This window comes from Elaeis guineensis, chromosome 7, assembly GCF_000442705.2.
Source record: "Elaeis guineensis isolate ETL-2024a chromosome 7, EG11, whole genome shotgun sequence".
Lineage (NCBI taxonomy): Eukaryota > Viridiplantae > Streptophyta > Magnoliopsida > Arecales > Arecaceae > Elaeis > Elaeis guineensis.
The window spans coordinates 9763452-9787614 of NC_025999.2; the positions used below are offsets into that span (position 1 = coordinate 9763452).

General features: G+C 38.8%; 1 protein-coding gene across 1 annotated transcript in view; it reads left to right on the top strand.

Moving 5' to 3' along the window:
- The first annotated feature begins 5306 nt into the window (after nucleotides 1-5306).
- LOC105049097 (zinc finger CCCH domain-containing protein 45) overlaps nucleotides 5307-24163 on the top strand; it is a 32316-nt gene continuing 13459 nt past the window's right edge. Inside the window, exons 1-4 of the mRNA XM_010928654.3 lie at nucleotides 5307-5940; nucleotides 7647-8051; nucleotides 20242-20404; nucleotides 20567-20677. Of these exons, the coding sequence (XP_010926956.1) occupies nucleotides 5564-5940; nucleotides 7647-8051; nucleotides 20242-20404; nucleotides 20567-20677 (1056 nt within the window). The 5' untranslated portion in view covers nucleotides 5307-5563. The remainder of the gene's footprint in view (nucleotides 5941-7646; nucleotides 8052-20241; nucleotides 20405-20566; nucleotides 20678-24163) is intronic.

Below are 24163 nucleotides of genomic sequence, written 5' to 3' on the forward strand. Positions count from 1 at the left end.
TTAGTTTATGGCTCTATCGATGAAAAAATTCATACATTAATAATGATATAATTGAATTTTAGATAGTATTAAATGGAATAGAACCATCATTCTAAATTCAAATATTCTGAAAAACTTGCAAGCCTAAAGGAGGAATGCAAGTCGATAAGGATACAAGTACTAAATTATAAGTTGCATAATTTGTATGATTTTTTAAATTTAAGAAGTATTTATAGACTGTTATATTAAGCATGTATATATTTATTAGTTTTAGGATAAAATTATGAATAAGAGTATTTAATATGGTAGGTTGTTGGATTTTGTAGTTTTAAGTAGAGAAAAAATATAGTCCCAAACTCAAGGATAAAATAATGCAAGTGCACAAGAATTTAAAAAAAAATTAGGGAAAGAAAAAAACTAGATGTGTATATTTTAATAAAATGATGGTCATCCAAAAATATTTGCTGAAAAAATTAATGAATACTATTGTTTTAAGAGGGTCCAACAACAAAAATAGGATAATTGAAAAAAAATTATGCAGGAGGATGTACAAAATAAGTTTGATGAAGAAAGAGTAAATAAGGCTTGAAAGTTTCATCAAAAAAGAGCATGCATGGCTTATAAATTTCAAATGATGCTAATACAATTGCAGCAAAATAATCTTGGATTAGTCATTCTATAATGATCAATAGACTTCTTATCCATGAATGATTAATCTCTGTGATGCTGAAAGTAACTAGGATGGCATGCATATGAGAATTATTTTCAACTAGCACCCATAATTATTTTTTATAAGTATGCATAAATTATGTATATATATATATTTTAATTATTTTTCAAAAAATAATTTTATTGCACATCGAAAATCTATTTTTTTTAGATTTTGATTATTGAACATTGTTTCTTATATGATTTAATTTGTGTTCATGATAGAGATATTCTTTAGGAGGAGATGATATTATGGAAGAGATCATTCATCAAGAGGATCATTAAGAGAGACAATAATATTGAGAAAAATACAATAAGTACTCAATATTATTTTTTATATATATTTTAAATATTAATTATTGAATGTTGATGGTACATAAAATTATGGACTATATTTTGTGTTCATATACTATTAAGATTTATCTAATGAATATATTTTGTAACTATAATTTAAATTATTTTAAGTCATTGTGATTTAATGATAATTGAGAAATGGAGGTTGTAGAGTAAAATATTAAAATATAATATGCAATAGTTATACTTAGAAAATATAGGCTATAAATATAAAAATAGAATATATAATAATTATTAACTATAGTTTAAAAAGGGATATACAATAGTAAAAATTTGTTGCCTAAATATAAAAAATTATTGTAAAAAATTTCCTATTACTTGTAATCAAAAATTTATTGTATAAAAGTTCATAAAAAACTGTTACCTAAATATGAATAATAATTATCTAAAATAGAAAAATCACCATCAAATCATCTCAAACTATTACCTAAACATTCATAATTATTGTAAAAACTTGTAATAGACCATCGCATGAAATAAATACCTATTGCTAATACTTTTAAAAAAATTATTACATAGAAAAGATAGATCATTGTCAATGCCTCAAAATAGCTGGCACCTTAGTTAGAAAAAATATTGTCTCTTCTTTGTTACAACTATTGTAAAAAATTATAAAAAATTACTGAATAAGGTTTTATTAAGCAACAGTAATTTAACCATTGGCTTATAATTAAAACATAATTATCTTTGACTTTAGACAATAGCTACATAAGTAGGGGTGGCAATCGGATCAGATATAAATGGATCGGATCAGATATGGATTGACTCAAAAAATTTTGAATCCGAACCTGATCTATTTATTTAAACAGATCATATTTTAAAATTTAAATCCGACCTACTTAATAAACAGATTATCTGACCTGATATGTTTACTATTCGTTTATAATAATCTATTAAAATAAAATCAATCGGACCAACCTGATCCATTTAAAAGAAAAATAAAAATCTTAGAGGGCTCTGCCTTGTCGGATCTCCACCAAACCATCCTCCTCCTGCTTCGTTTGATCACTGCATTATTGATCGCCTCCATCTCCATCCGACCACCGTGCTATCGATCGCCTTCAGCTCCACCCGATCGGAAGCCCTCGCCTCCAGCTCCACCCGCAGCTTGATCGAAACCTTAGATGCATCTAACTCTACTTACAGCCTAATCGGAAGTCCTCACCTCCAGCTTCGCCTGCGATCTGACTCTTAATGTGCCTTCTAACCCTAGATCCCTCCCCCTCCCCCTTCGGCTCCACCTTCTCGATCATCTCCATCACTCTCTCACCCTTCTTGATTGATCCTTCCTCCACCACCACCTCCCCCTTCGGTTCTCCGCTTCCTTTGCCTTCCCTTCCTTCGTCGCGACTACTGGTGTCCTCATGCTAGCCTAGTGTCTGTGAGGCCGTACCCCACATGAAGCCCCCCATTGACGAACTCTTGGAGGGGATGAGAAAATCCCAGTAGCCATGATCTTGGCCTCCGTGGTTTTCATCTCCGACAAGCCTCTGACGGCACGAAGAAGAAGGAAAGGGAGGGCTAAGGGGAAGAGAAAAAAAAGCACAGGACTGAGATGGGAATAAGAAAATCAAAGGTAGTGTGGCATGTTATCGATGGGATGTCAGTATTTCATACGGACGCAGTTCAATTTCCTACGCGCGGGCGGGCAAATTTGGAAAAAATGAGTGTGCTCCATGCTGTAAAGGCTTTAAACAGGTTATGTTACGCGAGTTAAACAGGTTATGTTACAACCTGATCTAATCCGACTTGTTTATTAAATAGGTTAAATAGATTAGCTGTTTGAAATTTGAATCTGATTCGATTATTAAACAGGTTAAATATGTCAACTCGATTACGATTTGAATCCATTTAATCTAAATCCAAAGCGGATCGAATGCGGATCGGGTTGGTAGATCAGATCAATTTTTGCCATCCCTATACATAAGTAACGGATGGAAAATCGTTGTCAAAACTATTAAGCAATGATCTTGGATCTTCAAGCAATATTTTTTGATTGTTCTTTAAAGTTGTTTTTGTTGCAATGATCTTATTTTTGTTGCAATGATCTTTAAGCCAATTATTTGTTTTACACCTTTTTAGAGTTAAATTCTAATTTACTGCTAAATTGATAGGCAAAACTATAGTTGTTATGATCAAAACCGCACACAAAAAATGATATGCGAAGAAGTACCGAAAACAATCGATAATAATTTATATATATCGGAGAATTAGAGTCATATAGATAAATTATGAAATTTATTTATATATAGTATGAAAGATTAGAAATATATTTGATAAAATTTAATAAAATAATAAGTCTTATTTGGATAATCTTGTGCAATCCAATGGGATTCACAAATTCAAACATCAAGTCAAACCTATACTTACAAAAGTTATTAGAATATTTTCGAAGACTCTTAGACAGAATCTAATAGGAAGAAAAAAGATCTAGAATCAACCTTTTCTTTTCTATATGCAGGGATGGCTAGGAGAGATGTGGTCAACATAGGTTGGGCTAGGCCTCATATCATGGAATACTAGAACTCTTACTTTTAATTCTGAGGATCTGATGGGATTATCCAAAGAGGTCAAAAGAACTCCATCTCAATCTATATCCAAAAAATAGAGAGATAGTTGTCTAAGCATATTAACGGTCTAGTGATATAGTTTTCAGTTTGAAATAAAACTTCTTCCATAATAATGTGGATATCAACCATTTTTTCAAAAGATAAAATCAACGAATTTTAGAACTTTCTTTTTTACATTTTTTGATTTAGTTTCTTGAAAATCTCTTTCATGGTAGTAATATCGTAATTACATTTTTTAACTCTTATGAGTAAACTATATTTTATATGTTCTTTTTATTTTTTTAAATATAAATAAAATCAACAAAAATAACGACAAAAATTTATATGATATAATATAAAAGTTGGTTCTTTTGATAGAGGTTTTATATAACGTTGCCAAATATACGTAGCAAGTCTGCATTTTAATCGATGGTCTTTTTAGTAGGAGTTGCATATAATGCTACCAAATATAAATAAGGGTTGCATAAATATTATCAAGTATACATAGCAAGCCCTCAATTAAATTATGATAAATTCTATCTCCAACCTCTTCATCTTCCTTAGCTTTTATAATATATATTATAAATAATTATAAATTTTATTTTTATATTAGACCAATGAATGCCATTTGTAACCTCCAAGCTGTCCCTCATCTATAACTTTTAAATGATGATAAATCCTAGCCCTACCCTCTTCATATTTCTTAGATTTTATAATATTATAAATGATGATAAATTTTATTCGATTGTTATATGTAAGACTCATGTATGCTGCATTTATAATATTATAAATAATAATAAGTTCTCTTTGATCAGTTTTATGTTAGACTAATCAGTGATGATAAACTATTAATTAATGAAATCATAAATTATATTTAAAATATACAACTTCATGTGTAGATCTCAAATCCTAATGTTTTGCTTCAAGAAATTATAGAACAGATGATACATGAGATCAGATGAGATGAAAAGATAATAAAATAAAAAAACAAATTCACAGACATATGATCTAAAATCAATATCAAAAGAAAAAAAATATATTTTATTATTTATTTATAATTTAATAAAAACTTAGCAAAATTCACAAACTCTTTACATGTATAATAAATCTTATGTGATGCATGGGTATAAAGGCTTGTTCGGTTCATGGTAGAAATTTTTCTTCAATAAAATATTTTTTTAAAAATTTTATTTTTAAAAATATGATGTTTGAAAAAATAATTTTGATATATCTCATAAATTTTTTTTATTATATCTTTAATAAAAGGAAAGATCATTTCATTTTATTCATGATTTTGAAGGTATTTTTTAAAAAATGATCCCAAAATTTTTCTATGAAAAAAATCAAAAATTATTGCTAATTTTTCTTTCTTATAAAATAAAAAAAAATTATTATCATTAAAATATTATTTTTTAAATATTTTTTCTTTAAAAAATGAAATTAAATAAGAGAGGTCTCTTCAATTTCTCCTTAATCACATTTTCCCTCGTCTTCCCGCGAACCAAACGAGTCATAATTTTTTTAAAAAAAAAAAGGAAAAGCAAAACCTTCCCCATTTCTCGCTCACGGACACCACAAATTTCATCTCCCATCTGAAATCAAAGTGGCGTAGTTTACCAAAAAAAAAAAAAATTGAAAATGGCGTATATTTATTTTATTTTATATATAATCTAAAATGACTTAAATTTGATGCCTCCCAAGGCAAATTACGGACCCGTTTATTTCTCCTGCCAGCCTCCAAAACCATATAACACTCCTCCCATTTTCCTTTCTCGTCTCTCTCTTTGCAGTGAAACCCTTCTCCGAAGCCTCTGTTCTCGGAAACACTGACCCTAATCCGCCTTTCCTGCTTTGCAGTGAAACCTTTCTTTGAAGCGTCTGTTATTGGAAACAAAACACTAACCCTAATTCCCACGCGAACCCGTAAACCAGAGCTCTAGGTTTTGGCCTCCTCTCCTCCTCTTCGACGGCAAATGGACGACGCTGATGGAGCCCTCAGCTTCGACTTCGAGGGCGGCCTCGACGCCGGCGCCCCCGCTCACGCCTCCTCGGCGCCGGCATCCCTGATGCCGTCCGACCCCACTGTCGCTGCGGCGAATGCGGGGACCGCGGCGGCCCCTGGCCCCGGCGATCCCGTGGCCGGCGGCGGCCCCGGCAGGCGGACCTTCCGGCAGACGGTGTGCCGCCACTGGCTCCGCAGCCTCTGCATGAAGGGCGATGCCTGCGGCTTCCTCCACCAGTATGACAAGTCTCGGATGCCGGTCTGCCGATTCTTCCGCCTCTACGGCGAGTGCCGCGAGCAGGATTGTGTCTATAAGCACACCAACGAGGACATCAAGGAGTGCAACATGTATGAAATCTCTAGATCTCTCCGTCCTCTGATACCTTTACATCTGATCAATATTTCCGATCTTCGTTTATTTCCCAAAAAAACTAGTGTTAGGGGTTTTTATGGGAAGCTGATTGGATGCAAAATATTGCATGCAGTTGATAGGGTTTTGAGTTCTGTTTTGGAATTTTTGTGCCATGTGCCTATCTCTCTGATTTTCATTTTTCTGAGAAATTAGAATCAGGGGTTTTGGTTCGAAGTTGATTAAATGCAAAGCAGTATATGCAGTTGTTAGGGTTTTGAGCTCTTTTTTGGAATTTTTGTGCTGTGTTGAATTATTACATTATTGATTGAGAATATGCGGACTTTTTATTCCCAATTGCTATTTGGAAATTGATGCTGAGTTTGGAAAAATTTTGGGGACATGAGTTGTGGTTTTTGACTCCTTTCAAATGCATGAATTATCTTCATGAGGGTTTAAGGCCAACTATTTAGTCAACACGATCTTTAGTAGTGATGCCATAACATAGCTCTGCATTGGTTGTCTTTTTGTTGGGGTGGTAGCAGTTATGCAGACACAGTCTTCTTAGATGCGCTGGTTAAAGAGTAAGGGGTTGGGACATAAACAATAATGCTAAATGCGAGGATAAAAAGAGGAACAATAAAATCATTTAGACTTTAGAGATATATTTTTGTAAATCCCTAACTTCTCATAAAAAAGGGTCATTTTTTATTTTTCTCTCATTTTTTAAAGCATGGGTATGAACCACAAGACTCAATTGAGATTGCTTATGACATGGAAGTAGATGGAAGGTATCATAAGGTTACAATGTGAATTGCTTGGACGGATATATATATAAGATTTAAATTGTAAGGAAACTTGGTAGTGGATACTAATATCCACATTAACTAGAACCAAATATTGAAAAACATAAAACAATAGAAACTTAAGAAGCATCAAAAAAATATTGAATGAAGCAAGTAAATTAACTCTGCAACATTATGAATGTATAATTAAACATAAGGGTCTAGTCCTAAGCTGTTTGTAAGATACAACCTTGAGTTAGTTGCAAAAATTAGGAAGTTGAGAAATATGATGATACAAATGTTTTATATGCAAGGTACATAAGCTATCAATTAATGATGTTAGCATGATGGAACAGTGTAAAGAAATTGCTTTTATTTTGATCTTTTCTTAACTTCTTATGTAGCTGCCACTGTTTATTTGAGTCGGTGCAAGAAAAAATAATGTAGCTGTAAATGCGGCTGTCTATCATCCACCAATTGGTGCCTCCTTGTAGTTCTTCTTGTTTGAGAGTATAGTTTTTGACATTTATCCGAAACTGAAGCATGAGCTTTATCGAATGAATTAATTAGGAAAGCTTTTGGAATTGTTAGCTTCATAGAGGAGAAACTTTGTCAAAATTTCAAGGAAAAGGGGTCATTTTAAACTCACCATTAGTATAAAAAATGGTAGCTGTCATTTACAGTTGACATGCAAGAAGAGGAGCTTCGCTGCTAATATAACTAAAATATCATCAACTACAAAACTACTTGATAAGGTATAATTGAGTTATCCAAGAGGGCATTGAGTATGCTATATGGTATGAAATGCTTTTGACAGTACAAATGTATTATATCTAATCATAAATATGATGACAAACATTAAACATACCCCATGTGTCCTGAGGCTTGTGATCTGACATTTGGTGTTATACCTACTGCAGGTACAAATTGGGTTTTTGCCCAAATGGCCCTGATTGTCGGTATAGACATGCAAAGCTGCTTGGACCTCCACCCCCTGTTGAAGAGGTCCTTCAGAAGATTCAACATCTGAGTTCTTTCAATTATGGCTCTTCAAATAGATTTTTTCAGCATAGGAACACTGGTTATAACCAACAAGCAGAAAAGGCTCAATTTGTACAAGGTTCTGCAGTATCTAATCAAAATGCAGCAGTGAGACCACCGCCTTCGGTTGAACCACCCAACGTACAGCAGCCACAATCTCAAATCCAGCAGTCACAGCAACAGCCACCACAGCCAACTACTGAGAACCCAGTGCAGAATATTTCAAATGGCTTGTTGAACCAAGCCACTAGAACTGCTTCTCCACTCCCTCAAGGGCAATCTAGGTTTGTCTGGAGTTTCTAGATTCAGTCAGGTTTTGTTAAAAAAAACTTCTTGTAGCACTTTATCATGAACTGGTTTCTGAAGGCTCAACTGAAGTTGTATTTAGCTTCTGAGAAGCCTATATTTATTAAAACTTATGATGATATTGAGTATTTAATAATGCAGTGGGCAATCAACTTTGTTTCAATTATATATTTTTTTTCTCCTGCTCTCCTTTAATGGCCTAGTGCTTGTATATCTGGCTTATTATTAATATTAATAATAATATTATTATTACTATTATTATAAAATATTGTTATTATTTGAATAGCATCGAGAATGGATACATGCAATGTGGCAAATTAATTAGGCCTTTTTTATTGTGTACTTAATGCCGTCTCACTGCATGACCAGTGGTTTAGTAGAATAGTAGATGTTATATAATGTGATTATACATAAGAAGGAACATCAATCTAAAATCTATAGTTTTTAGAAGTATATTTATCAATTAATATGCTTATATGGAGATGTCAAAAATAAAAAGCCTAGGAAAAAAATTTTAAGACCCATGGCTATATATCATGGGCTATACAGCACCTGGTATCATGAGTTACCATTCCGATTTAGAATTAGGGCTGCAATCAAGTTGGTTTGGACTAGGACATGATTGAACCGGCTGGTTTTGATTTCATGTTCAAACCTTGATTTTGACTTTCCTACCCATTAGTTGATTGGGTTGGGTGGAGTCTAATTGGGTTGGGTTGAGTCAAGGTCAAGGATGACTCGGACACAATTCGAAAATGTTCGGGTTCAGATTGAGAATGGATCGGTTAAGATATTTAGTTAAGGTCGAGCATTTAGCTACTCTTTTTATACCTAAAATATAACAATTGATAATTAAATATAAAACACTAAAAATTTTTAAATAAATGTCAACTTAAACATAAATTTTCATTCAAAGTTTCATAGACTAAATTGATCATTCTTAAGTTTACAAACAATAATTTTTAAAAATATATATTGATGTACTTGAGGATATTATAAATTAGAATCCATCGGAACAAAAAGTGAATATTTAAATATATTTAAGTGAAAATAGGTGGGAGAAGCTTGGTTGTTAACATGAAAGAGAAGAATTAGTTTATGTAAGGGTTCATTTAACGAGTTGGGAAATATATTTTCAATGAAGGAGAAGGGGTTGTATATGATCTGAGTTTTTAGGTCAGTTGGATCACGTTGGAGTCGGAGCGGGTTTTTTTTTTTTTTTGTTGACCCAAATTAAATGCGGATGATATATGGGCTGGATCAGTTGAAAAATACAAAATCCGGACCCAAATTGGTTTGTAGATTGATACCCAACTATCAAGTCTTTAAATATAAATCTGGTTGGATCTAATTTGTTTGGGTCATGGGTTGACTTGACCCATTTGCAGCCCTATTTAGAATTTCTAGGTTCTGTTGTGGTTGTTTTATGTTAATGCTTAAGTGGAAGGCATAATGTGCACAAGCTCAATTTAGGAGTTTCCTCATATCATGCCTATTAAGGTGGGAGGTTTGCATGAACCACAATGTTTGTGCAATTGTCTTGGCCATGGTTTGCCGAATTGCCATGAATTGCCTGATTTCAGGCATGTTGAGCCATACCGATGGCAGATCGGGATGGTTTCGACATTTAAAATGAGAAACTAGTGATGAGGGGGGAGAGAGAGAGAGAGAAGGAAAGAGGAAGAGAGAGGGGGAGGGAAGGAGGGGGAGAGAGGGCCTCTGGAGGCTACTGGAGGACAGTCGAGACTTCAACTGAAAATCCAAAAAAAAAATAGTGAAGTCGGTAACCCGATAAATCACAAAATAAAAAATGAAATAGGGGTTTAAGCCTCTGTTTTGATTGGGAAGAGGGTGAAGCCCATCCTCCGGCTTTCATCGGCCTTGGCGGCAGGCTCAACGATCTCGTCGACCCTCTGGAGGTCTCCTCCCCTCTCCCTCCCTTCCTCTCTCTGCCCTCCTCTGGCTTCCACCAAGCTCAACAATGGTGCAACGAGCTCGGTTGTCCTCCGGCATCCTCCGGCGGTTCTCTCTCCCTTTCTCTTCTTCTATCCCCCTCTCTTTCTTCCTCTCATGTTCTCCTTTGCCCTCTCTTTGTTTCAGTTCGAGCATAGTATGGAATAGCACGAGGCTTACTGAATTGTACCACCAATCGATTGGTTCGGGCTTTGGTACTGATACAATGAACTTTGGTCTTGCTGCTTGGCACCGTCCATGTTGAGGAACATGACTCCATTGCTAGGCACTTTAAGATAGATACGATTGGAGAGCTTTTGTCTCGGAGTGCTACTCTTGGAAGCTTTATAATAGTCATTTGACGTGTTTTTAATCTTTAAAAATATGTTTTGTTCTCATAAACATGAGAGAGATTGTGAATCTCATGGGCATGATTTGTTGGTTTCCTAGAGCATTGTTAAAACTAGACATGTTGCACCATGTTACAGGCTTTTGACAACATGAACATTGAATAACATTATTTAGGGAAATTGATCCTTTAAGAAATAGATATAAGACAAATTTTGAGCTGAACAAGTAAATTCATATTGCTAGACAATGTTATGTATTGTTCCCCTTGGTAAAGAAACCAGATTGTGAAGTTGCTCTGGGAAGTGGTCACTTTAAAGATTGTGCTTTTCTTGGGGCATTTGGTCAAGCACTTGGTGGACACATGAGATGAGTGATCGATGTGGGAAAATCTCAAAGGGTTCCTTCGATGACGAGGGCGATCGACGCTGTTGAATAGTGAAATGGGTTGTTCTTGGCCAAGGCAGTCGAGGGCCCCTCATAGAACTATGTGGACCTCCTATAAGATTATTGAGGATGTTTTGAAGGGCCGTGGCTGATTGTCAGGCAACTGATGGCGATGGAGCATTAGATCCTTGACTTTGTGCAAGGAGCGGTTCCAATCAATCGGACTATGGTATGGATCAGATTGTTGGGCTTGCCTATTGAGTCCTGGGACAAGGAATCCATCCTAGGCATTGTGTCGGCGGTTGGTTGGCCGGTGGTCATCGATGGGTTTACAAATCAATTGCAAAAGTATGGGTTGCCCATGTTAAGGTGGAGATTGATGCCTCAAAATTCTTCCTTCAGGGATCTACATCAAAGGTGAGAGGAAACCTTTCTGGTAGACATTTCTGTATGAAAATATCCCAATCATTTGCCGCCATTGTGGTTGGGTAGGGCATAGAGATGATGACTGTAAGTACCTAATGCCAGTGGGGGGCGTAGAGAACGTCGATGTGCCACTCAACCTGGACAACTTCATGCAGATGACCCAAGGGAGGGATTCGTCTGTTTTAATGGCAGTTGACACAATAAGGCGCTGAACAGTGGACCCTTAGGTGGAGGATGATTGGGCCCTGGCTAGTCACAGTGAAGATCTGATAGCATAGGATTCCAAAAGGCGGTTAGCGGTTGAGGAGGGGATCGAGTCAACTCTTGTCTCATCGAGTCTTGGCTTGTCTTTCTCTTGATCGAGTTTGCCAGCAAATCAATCAGGCTCGTTGAGTTTCCCTCTCGATTTGGATGGCTGACAGAAGTCAACTAAGGTGGCCAAGCATCGCTTATCGAGTCAGGAAATCGGGTCTTTGTTTGCTAGATCTGGGTCGGTGTTCAAGCCCCTGATGGATCTACATTTGACCTGCATTACCAACAGGCTGGATGTGCTAATGGACAAAGCGGGTCGGACGCCAGCCTTTACAAGCAGGCTAGGAGCCCACCTTCCTAGTGTAGGCTTCGGGCCAGCCCAAAGCGGAGGTGAACAAGGGTCTGGAGGTAGGGCCCGGTCTAGGTGCGGAAATGAGCTTGGGCTCTAGTGTGGAGCAAGCCTCAACCTTCTCTATTGGTTCGAATTTGAGTCTGCCTAAGGGTGCTTGGGTTGGGCAGGTGACTACTCCGTTGGTGGATCTAAAGCCTCATCGAGCAGTGGAAGGGCTGAAGCCCAGATCGGGGAGACACGTAGCAACAATGAAAGCGTGCTTTAATGTCGGTGAGCCCATCGGGAGAAGTCAATCTCGATTGCCCAAGGTTGCTAGGGCTAGGCACTTGGACCACTTGGTAGCATTGGGAACTAAGGGGACATCACCTGCTGGTGAGGATGGTGGGCAGGCAAGGAAAGCGGGTCGGATCTTCATGGGTCGGTTGGGCGATCAAGAAGAAGCTCCGGAAGGGGTATCGGATGCCTTGCCCTCACTTCCTTCCTTTAATCAGTAGGTGGGCCTGACAGTGGATTGGGCCTGTGGGATTGGGCCAGTGGTCCGAAGGCAGGGGGAGTCTAATGCAGTTGGCAGAGGTTCTAGGCTGGCCCAGCGGCCCATGTTGCAGAATTCTGAGGGCACGGAGCATGAGGAGGTGCTTCGATGGGTTAGGGAGGCCTTGGGAGATGAGCAGCGAAGTTTGGAAGCTTTCGGTGGAGCAGGTTCTTGCAGCTAGCATTGGGCGCCTTGGGGATTTGGCTCAACCCCACGCCTCCCCCCCCCAGCCATGAAGATCTTGATTTGGACCACGAGGGGGTGGCCAAGCCTTTATTTCTACATACAGGCGATTGGTTCAATAATAGAATCTTGATTTGTGTGTTCTTTTGGAGACTCGGTTATATGGTCGCAGTCTTGATTGAGTTTGAAGGCGTGGTGTCTTGGGGGTTCTATGCCGTTGAAACCCTAGGCCTTGCAGGGGGTATTGTTGTGATTTGCAGTCGGGGTGGGCAAGGGTGGATGTATTTTATAGATATAACCAACAAGTTATAATTGTTATTTTGGAATCTAATGGCATTCTTTGGATTTTGTCTAGTGTGCATTTAAGTATGGATTATAGGATGCGTCGGATGTTATGGATGAGGTTTTGACTTTGATCGAACAGGGTGTTTTATCACTGATTGTGGGTGATTTTAATTGCATAGATGGGCCCCAGGAGAAGAGGAAATCCTACTCTAACAAGATTGAGGTTTGAGAGTTCCAGATTTTATTGTGAGGAGCAGCCTGGTTGACCTTGGCTTCTTCGGTCTTAGATTTATTTGGTGCAATAACCACGTTGGAGGGCTAGTGTCTAGGAGTGGGTTGATAGAGTTTTTGCCACAGCCAATTGGATTTAGCTCTCTTCAGGATGTTAGGTATGCTATCTACCTCGGATTGCCTCAGATCATCGCCCGCTTTTGATGATTATACTTGTGCCCATTGGAGTCCCTTTTGGTTTAAGAAATTTTGGTTGTCCTTTTCTTGTTCGTGGGACACTTGTGCATGAGGTTTGGAGGTTGTTAGTGCGGCGTGATGTCGTGTATCGGGTGACTTGCAAGCTGTAGCTGACCAAGTGTAGATTATGTCGGTGGAACTGGGAAGAGGTGGGCAATATTTTTTGGCATCTAGAGATCGTTGAAGCTACTATATCTGAGTTCCAACTGAAGGAGGATAGTGATGGGCGGATTGCTAAATTGGTTTGGTGGAGCTCCGGCATGGCTTAGCTATGCATCATTCCTTGCTTTGATAGCAGGAGGTCCGGTGGTAGCAGAAGTCGAGGATCTACTGGATTAGGGAGGGGGACAGGAACGCCAAATTTTTTCACTAGTCTATTATTATCAGGAGATACAAGAATCAGATTTGGAGCTTGAGAGATACCAATGGATATTGGATTGATGGTGAGGAGGCCATCAGTCAGTAGATCCTTCACTTCTGGTTGAGGTAGACCGCCAGATTGGGGGGGCTTCTTCCTATCGCTCTCCTAGTGCCCTGGTCTTCGAGTCGGAGAATGAGGTACTGATTGGAGAGGTCAGGATCGAGGTTCGGAAGGTGCTTTGGGCCATGGTGGAGAATAAGATGCCAGGATTAGATGGCTTTTTACCTTCGCTTTTCAAGAAGTACTAGTCTATCATTCAGCATGAGGTGGTAGAGGAAGTACAACAATTCTTTAGCATGGGGTTGATATTGGAGGCTTGGCAGAAGGCCATCACCTTGATCTGAAGCAGGCGGATGCTTATGAGCTTTGCTACTATAGACTGATTTGCCTATGTACGGCTTTGTACAAGATCTATGCCTAAAGCATAGTTGGTAGGATGCATCCTCTCCTTCCTTGCCTGGTTAGTCCTGAGTAGGGAGCTTTTGTGAGTGGCTGCAGCGTTGCAGATAGCATCTTGGTTGCCAAGGAGTTCATTCACGACTTCGGAGAGCTTTTGTCGAGCGTAGTCTGATGGCCATCAAGTTGGACAAGGAAAGAGCCTATGATCGTATAAGCTAGGAGTTCCTCCACTTTGCCCTGGAGACCTTTAGCTTCCACTGTCAGTGGATTAATTGGATCTTGGGTTGTGTGCGGTCTCCTTTTGCCATTATGGTCAATGGATCTTCGTCGGCCTTTTTCCACTCCATAGGTGGGCTTCGGCAAGGTTGTCCCTCTTACCTTACCTCTTCATTATTTGTGTTGACACTCTTTCTCATACCTTTAATGTGGCAATAGGGAGCTAGGCCCTAAACACTACGTGCCTGCTATGGGGGGCCCCTTTTTTTGCCATCATGGTCAATGGATCTCCGTTAGCCTTCTTCCACTCCATAGTGGGGCTTTGACAAGGTTGTCCCTCTCACCCTGCCTCTTCATTATTTGTGTTGACACTCTTTCTCATGCCCTTAATGCGGCAACCTGAAGATGCTATGTGCATGCTTTGGGGGTCTAGTCAATTTTGTACTTATTCTTTACAAATGATTATTTGTTACTCGATCGAGCATTTGTGCAAAATGTTGTTGTCCTCACCAGGATTTTGCGGGAGTATCGTGTTGTCTTTGGGCAAAAGATGAACCTATCGAAGTTGGTAGTCCATTTTAGCCTAAAGACCAATCCTTAGGTGAAGCATGCGACTAGGGAGTGCCTGGGGATTTCGAAGTAGATCAGAGGGTGGCGTTACCTTGGTGTATTGATCATCGATTGGTGGCTTCGGAGAGTTGAGTGCACAGTGATGGAACAAAGTATTTGGGAGCAACTGAGGGTTGGTAGGCCTGATCGCTTTCGTAGATGAGCAGAGCGATGCTTTAGAGATCAGTTTTTAGCTCCATGCCCATTTACATTTTATCTAGCACCATCCTCCTGAAGCCCTCCCTCCTGACGCTGGAGTGGATGTTCAGGAGCTTCTTGTGGGGCTTGCATGGGGAGGGGGTGGAGTGCACCTCATGATATGGGATGTGATTTGTTAGCTAACCCACGAGGGGGGTCTAGGCATCCGGTCTTCGTTGACTAGACAAGAGGTCCTGATTGCTAGACATGCAGCTAGGTTCTTGCTTGAGCCTGGGAGTCTATTGAGTACCATGATGAGGGCCAAGTATGATCCATGGACTAATGGTGCGGAGATTTGTGTTGGTCGGAGCTGCTCATTCATGTGGGAGGAAATCTTCGGGCATGCTTTAGAGGCGTTAGGTCACACTAGATGGCTAATTGGCGATGGTGGTATGGTGTATGTATTTTGAGATGCCTAGTTGTCTAATCTTCTATTGGGGGGTGTGACCAATGATGGTCATCATGGAGGCGGCGATGGGTATGACAGTCTGCGATTTGTTTCGGCTAGGGAAGAGGCGATGGGATGTTGATCGGATTGGCCAGCTATTTGGAGACCAGCTAGTAGAGAGGAACCTGTCCCTAGTAATACCCACTCGGACCCAGGTATAGGGTGTGGAGAGACTCCTACGGTGAGAGGGCTTCAGTTAGAAAATTTTACCACGTGTATAGAGGTGAGCCCACTAGGAGATTAGATGCTGTATTTGAAGATTGGCGGGCCATCCTAAGGTCAACTTTTCCATCGGGAAGGTGGTGTGCGATCATTTGCTGACCAAAGGGGTGCTCAATGACTGTGGAATGGATGTTTCCCCGATTTGCCAGTCTTGTGGTAGAGATGGGGGGACTGTCGGCTATGTGTTGTTCCAGTGTTAGAGGGTTGGCCAAGTGTGGTGGCACACCAGATTCTCATTGGCGATCACTCGGTCTACAACGTTGGTCAAGTCTTCTTCAACTCTTTGGCGGAGCATCGCTAGTGAGCTCACTAGAGTTGAGGGTATCGGTGCTGCATATATTGCCTACCAAATTTGGCTCGTGTGGAACAGTCGAGTTTTCGAAGGCTGTACCCAGTTGGTGAGGTTCGTCTTGGAGAGAGCTTTTGACTCAAGCGACTGAGATCACTGGTCTTTCGTTGGATGGTCCGGCTTTGACAGCATGGGACACCTAGAGCTCCCTCTCTGTTTTTGGCACTGATTCGTTATGTTTTCATCACTTGGGATCCCCCATCCTCGAGCTTTTTCAAGGTCAAGCCTCTTGGTAGCTAGCGGGAGTCATCTCATCGACATTTTTGTTTCAAGACTAGAGCTAAGGGCAGCTTGGGCCGGCATCACCTACACAAGGCAAGTTCTGCAGGTGGATCATCTCATCATCAAGGGCGACTCTGCTGTTGCGGTGGGATGGATCCATGGGTGGCTGGGGATCATGAATGCTCATCCCCTACTCCGTGACATCTAGAGGATGCTGTGGTGTGTGCCTCCTTTATGGTCAGACATGTTTATTGTGAGGCAAACAGTGCAACAGGCTGGGGTTGCCTCTTTTGTGGCTCACCATTCTGGGTACGTGCTGTAGATGAAGGTGGCAGCTGTGCCTGTTGCCTTTCGTGACATTTTATTTTTGGATTTTTTAGGATGTATATATACTAGATTTGTACGATAATCCCATCTTCCACCCCCCCCCCCCAAAAAAAAAAGAAACCAAACTGTGGACCTTTAGGTTTGTAAACTTTGAGCTTGTTATGATAACATCCTAATTTATAATTGTAGTAGATAACTAGGTCTTTCGCTGCCTGATTGTGTGCGCAGCTCTAGGCTTGCAATTTGTGGCATAAGTGAGTTTGGGCTTTCACATAGTTGTTAAGGTCAACCTAACTTGGGCATCATTGACTGGATGACCAAATAGGCTCACTGCTTGTAGTTCAGCTGGTCAAATCTTTCCCCAACCTTGCACTTCTTTAGGGCTTTGCTTCAGGTGTGTATTTTTTCGATGCTTGTTTTCTTAGTAAAAGGCCTATGGCCTTCTTGCTAAAGCTGTAGCCTTAGTTTCAACTTCTATGCAAGTGTCTCTTTCCTCAGATGATGCTGATATTTCCTCGGTATTTATTGATAGCATTTAAGATTCTGTTGTATTTTTGTAACCCTTGAATGAATAATGTATACTTTTTGTGGTGGACATTTTTTTTAAAGCTATTTAAAATTGTTGAAAATAAACTATAACTCTAAAATTAGAACATATAGAAAATGGTTGAACATCATTTTACATTATAATATTTTTGTGGTGAGGAATGACAACAACTCTATATAATCATATTTTAATAATGTATTTTACTAATTTAAAATTATATTCTTGTCCTTGAGTTCTAATTATCTAGTGATTCTTCACATATCATATTTTGAGAAGAAATTCTACCAACTATCTTGTAACCAAACACTTATGTGCTTTTTGATTGCACTCCAAATTCATAAATTTCTAGTTTAATCCTCACCGGTACTACTCTTTATCAAGATTTAAAAATTTGGTTTTGGTTTTTTTCTTAGTCATGTTAGTTTGAGTTTCAACCAATGTTTACCGTCTCGATATCGGCGGCCGTTTCGGCCGACCGTCGGTACGCTTCAGTACGGTTTCGTACCGTACCGAACTGGCAGCGAACCGACGAAGGCACTAGATCCGAATCAAGAGAAGAAAGAGAGAGAAATAGCGAGAGGGAGGAAGAAATAAAATGAGGGAGGGGGAGGGGGCAGGGCCATCGGACGGTGCAGTCCACTCGCGTGGCGCTACGAGCGTGAAACAGGGGCGACGTCTCTGTTTCATGATTTTTTTTTTAAAAAATCAAAACTTAAGTGAAGCCCGCAAATGGTTTGCTGGCTTCATTGATTTTAATTTTTTAATTTTTTTTAAAATTTTTTTCAACAGTGAAGTCGGCAAATGGTTTGCCGGTTTCACTGTTGATCTTCGTTTTTAAAAAGGGGGTCGCGTGACAGGGGTGACAGTCCCTGTTTCGCGATTGTGACGCTGCCCGCACTGCTTCTGCCACCCCCTTCTCCGGCCCCGACGAAGCCTGCATCCGCGACTGCAACGCCGCCCGCTCCCATCTCCGGTGATCTCTCCCCTTCTCTCTCTTTCTCGCTCGTTTTAAAGCTCTATTGGGCAAACTGACAATCCGGGGACGCTTCCGTGGCCCTTCAGCTGCTGCAGTGGGCCACTGCCGGCCTCCAACAGTTCCCGCCTCCCTCCCTCTCCTCTCTCTCTCTTTTGCACTTTTCCTTTCTTTTGATCCCTCCTTCACCGGTATATCGTTTGAATTGGTCGAATCGTGTTGGTTCCCCGCCAGTCCGGCTCGGTACGGGGTGTATCGGCCGGTTTGGTATGGTATAGCATTCCATGGTTTTAACATTTTGATAGTATCAATAATTTCAGTCTAAAATTTCAAAAATAAAAAAAGCCAAGAAAATTAATTCAAAAACAATTTTGAGTATACTGTATGTGCCAACTGGTTGAGTCAGGTCAGTTGGGGTTAGCTTTCCTCTGTGTTGGGTCAAAAAGATCCTCAACCCTTATTCAATCCATTTGTACTTGAGTCTGGGGAAAGCAAACTCATACCCAAACCATTTATTTAATGTGGACCAATACCCAACTTGCTAAGCCATTTATCGGTCTACACTGGTTAGTCAATATACCTTAAGAAAACAGTTTGGAGCCAGAAAGATGGGATCTTGGGTCGGGTATCTAAATAGAGAGAGAGAGAGAGAGGGGGGGGGGGGGGGGCGTTGTAAAGTGAAGAAGACATGTGATAAATCCTAAACACAGTATGCCCTTAATTCTTCCCTTCAAAGATTTATTTTTTCTTAATCATTAATTGCGTAATGTTCCCAATCACTTGAACCAAGCCAGATTAGTCTATGGTCAGCTGACTATTACCAATAATATAGGGACATAGGACTAGGTTCTTACCAATACAATGGGGGGCCAAAGTTGAACCGAACCCAGTTGTAATTGGGTTGATCTTGGTGAACCCAAAACTAACCTGATTATAAGAATACTCGTTCAAACTCTGTTATTTCAAACATGTTCCGGTGGGTTGGTGGTTCCAACTTAGGAAGTTGCCACTCCTATGTATCAGGTTGATCAACCTTCAGGCGTATTGCTTTAGTAGCTTTGTCTTAAATGGTCAGTTATGTCTTTTCTAAATAAAAATTTAATCCATATATTGCATTATATTATAATACGATATGCAGTTATGGTTTGATGTGAGTTAATCATGTGACTATCTACATTATTGAGATTTGAGCAGTAGAATAGCTAGATCTATGCCAGCAAATTTCTTCTCTGGAGTTTCCTTGAGACCCAGCTATAAGCTGCTTTCTCATCTTTCCAAGACTTACAAAATCTAACTTTAGTCTTGGCAAAGTGCTGCTTGGAATTCCCAAAATAAAGAAGGAAATTTTGAAAATAAGCACAACTGGCAACCTGTTTCACCCATATAAATGAGTTTTGGCTGAAACAATGAAACTGACACCGGTTTTGGATCAGTTATAACTGAAACTAAAATTTTTCAGTTTCAGTTTTGGAGTTCTGGTTGAAATTAAAAACAATATTATTAACAAAGTGCCAATTGAACTGCAAAAGTAATGAGAGAAAACATTAAGAATAGCCCTTTCTCATATATATTTAAGTTTGGAGCTATTGTAGTCGGCCAGAAAGATTTTAGGTTTGGAACCACTGAAATTGGACAGAAAGGTTCAGCTTTTGCTTAAACTATGAAAATTCTGGTAATTTCACCTTGGTTTTGTGACTTCTATCTGAAACTGTCGGTCATGGCTGAAGCTTTCAACCTTGGATTGCAGTTGATATGAAGTGTAAGCCTCGTCATAGACTAAACATGATGCACTGCTTTAATTTGACATTAGCAATGGCTTTATGTTTTCTTATTCAAACTAATTGCTATTGTAATTGTGCTTGATTGCTATAGTTTGTTTCCTCCATGTATTAATGTCTAATAGGTAACAACATCCCATCTGCATCCTACATATTGGTCTGAAACGTTTCCATATGCTTCTCCTCATTTTTGTGTTTTCTTTTGGATGGATTTGATTGGATGCAGTCATTGCCTTCTGATTAAGTTTCCCATTCTGAAATATGAATAACTAGGTATTTTATTGTTAAAAGTTGCAACCGGGAAAATCTGGAAATTTCCGTTCAGCAGGGTGTTTGGGCAACTCAAAAGAGTAATGAGGCAAAACTTAATGAAGCTTTTGAATCCTCTGAGAATGTTATTTTGATATTCTCAATCAACAGAACTAGACATTTCCAGGTAGGATTGACTTGTTAGATTTTGCTCTGTCAAACACATGCCTGATATAGATCTTTCAAAAAATATTATTGAAAGAACTTTAGTTAAATTGGTTTCTCAGCACATCTTTCACGCTACTTAATTTGTGGCTGAAGCAAATAATGCTTATTGGTGATTTATAAGGGTTGCGCAAAGATGACGTCTAAGATAGGTGGATATATTGGCGGAGGAAATTGGAAATATGCTCATGGAACTGCACATTACGGACGAAATTTTTCAGTCAAATGGTTAAAGGTATGTTTTTTTTTGATATCCTTTGTTTCAGGAAGCTATGTTTATTTATTAGTAAATAGTTATCCTAGCAGATTCACGTAGAAGAACAAACTATCTATGCATCTTATAAAGTCATCCAGATTTGTCTGTATCATTTAAAAAAAAACTCCTGTCATATCTGCAAATAAATAGGCTTTTCATTGACTAGATACCTATCTTTCCATGTAGGTTCTTGCCAATTTGCAGCAGATTTTTTTTTTTTTTGAAACCGATAATACATGTACTTGAACCCTGACTTTCATACTGATTCATGTATAAAAGTATTACTAATTAGTGCCAAAGTATATAGGGATATCATAATGCTGTGAAATATGGTTTTAGGATATAGATCAAAGCAGACAACTATTTTTGAGAACAAATATTCCTTTGCATCAGGAAGATCAACAATCTAACTATATTTTTGTGTATACAATTGGATAAATCATATAAAGATAAGAGAAAAAAATCTTTGCAATTTTTATAGACACCCAGAATGTCATCATTATTCATTGAGGTAACTAAATGATTATTAAGCCAAATGGGCATTCGGTATTTATAACATGATGTATAACTTATGAGGGATGATGACAAGTGTGAGAGCCATTTCATTGGGTGTCTGGGGACCGGGGATTCATCAATTTTTAGTTGCATTAAGCCTATACTTGGGATTGGCCCAAAGCCTTGAGTTGTTATTAGATAAGTGGCCTGTTGTTGTGCAGGAGGAACATGGTAGATGTTGTATTGATTGCAAGGACTAGATTCGGAGCATTAAACTTTATTTGAGGTGGAATAATTGTAATTTTGATGGTGTAAAAATGAAGTGACTTATAATATGAATTTCAAGTCTATTAGGATGGTGAAACTGATTGCTCGGAAATATTGAATAGTTTTCATCATTGTGAAGGTGCTATTGATATGGAGAGATACATGATAGGATCAAAGGGTAGTAATTGATGTTGATGTTCCATGTTGGAGGTTTTTGCAGGCATTGCATGCTATCAAAAGTTAAGGAATATTTTATAGAATATTATATAGATTGTTGATGTCTTGTGGATTGAGCTTCTTGGTTTTGCATGGTTGCATAAGCTTAAAAATGACCAATAAGGTGATAACCTTTCATGCTGATAGATCATGTAACTTTTGTGGTAGACTTTCCCTTGCCTGAATTTACCTGGAGTAGTAATTCACCGACGATTTTAGAGGGTTGACATCTTGATAATAGGCGGTCATATAATATGCTCAATCCCGAGCATTCTCAGCTTTGAGTTCTTGCCCATAGCTAACACCATATTTAATAGGAAAAGGCTTGGTTAATTCTGATGATGATATTATGATGTTTCATGGATTAAACAAATGAGTAACAAATGTAAAGTGGGCATATAAGATTTGTGCTATAGGGATGAACAAGCTTGAGGTTTGTGTGTGGTAACTGGCGGATGTAAAGTTAAAAGAAGGCGTATTAGTTGAAACTGAGGTTACACTGCAGAGGATAGAGTTGATAAGAAACCTATAGAATTGGTAAGATCATGTGCATTAAGGGCTTGTTTGATTCGCGGGAAGAATTTTCTCTCGCTGGAATGTATTTCTTGGGAAGCTGATTTATGAAAATATGATGCCTGAAAAGTTGATTTTGGTATGTTTGGTTGACTATGAGAAAGTGGCACATTCCAGAGTGTCTTATATTTGATGGAGCATCTACTTTTCTAGAAAAGCTATGTAAAATGCCTATGATATCCTTAATAAAAGAAAAGACCTTATCTTATTCTACTTAGGGATGGCAATGGGTTGGGCCAGTCTATATTGTACCCGTCTCGTAAGTAAAAACTCCATACTCATATCCGCCTTGTTTCTGCCTCGGATTGGGTAGGGTACGTCTAAACAATATAAAATTATTATAATTTTGAATGGGAGATATATATATTAAGGTTATATTAGGTTGGGTTTGGATTGGGGCATACCATTACTCGTACCCACCTTGAACCTGCTTCGGGTTTGGGTTGGGTTGGGTACATATAAACAATATAATATTATTATAATTTTGAATGGGGGAAAGATATTAAGGTTATCTTGGGTTGGGTTTGGATCGGGGCATACCATTATCCGTACCCGATCTGAATCCGTTTCGGATATTTTGTTTTTTAGAATTTATACCTGTCCTGGATTCCAATTGGGTCGTATAAAATCTGCCCCATTTGGGTCGGAGTGGATCGGATATTTGACGGATTGGCTAAATTGCCACCCCTAAATTTCTGTTCATGGCTTTAAGGGCATTTTTGGAGGAAAAAAGGATCCCAATTCCCATCCTGTGGGAAAGTCAAAGACCCATGTCTGGCATGGGTTTTTCTTTTCTATGAAATATGGGACTTTTGTTCTCATAGGAGTACCACTTTCTAATCTCTTTCCTTTGAAAACTCCAGCCAAACAAGAGGGGTTTCTTCATTTTCTCGTTGACCACACTTTCTCCTTTTCTCTTCCTGTGAACCAAACTAATCCTAAAAGCAAAAGCTTGCTTTGTACGGAAAGTCCCGTGATCTTTTAAAGTCCAAGGCAAGATGTTCTAGTAGCATGGATTTTATAAAAAACTTCACTTTGTAGATTCAGTTTGAGCGACTATCGTCCTAGCTAGATTGGATGTGATACCCCTTGATCTGACAAGTGTTTAGGGAAAAGTAAGACGAGACTCAAAATTATACATGTATTCAGCACTTTCAAATTAAAGGAGAATTGTCCATGGTTGATTCTATAATAGATAAATAGGAATTGCTAGTTATACAATGTAAGAAAAAGAATTTTTTGCGGGATTACCCATTCCATTTCTTTTAGAGAGAGAGATTCTTTTTAAGCAAGCAAATTGAGCATGGTTCCCAGAGTCTTTCTATTGCATATGTACTTCAGAAGGGGATATCATGGCATAACTATAGTTGTTAGTTGCATGATCAAATAGTCCAATATGCTTGGACTTTACCTTTCCCTTTATTTGATTGAATGTATGTGGAACATAGTGAAAGTCAAAGGACTATTGAGCTCCCAAAGAATGAGGACTGCTAATGAGTTGTAAGGGGCCCACGGAGGAACTCAAGAGAGCCCTTGTCATTCCCTGGGGCAAGTTGCTAGCGGCATGTGGATAAAATCAGAACTAATACATTACCATGAAGTCTAGCCTGTGCTTGGTTTTTATTTGTTGCATGGGCCATGGATGGGCTTTGTCATTGCTTGTTGAATGGGACCAATGAATAAACCAAAGTGGCTCTTAATTAAAGTGAAAATGATGATGTGGCCTCACCATGGTTTCGATCAGATGTTTGTATACCCATATAGGGCCCTTGTCCTGGTTTAGGGTCAAGTCAGTACAGTATTGGGACGGATCAGAACAACTATAAAAAAACAATAACAAAGAGAGAAAATAATTAAAAAATAAAAATAAAAAATGGTTCCTAGGATGCCAACCCATCCCAAGTGTCTGGATGC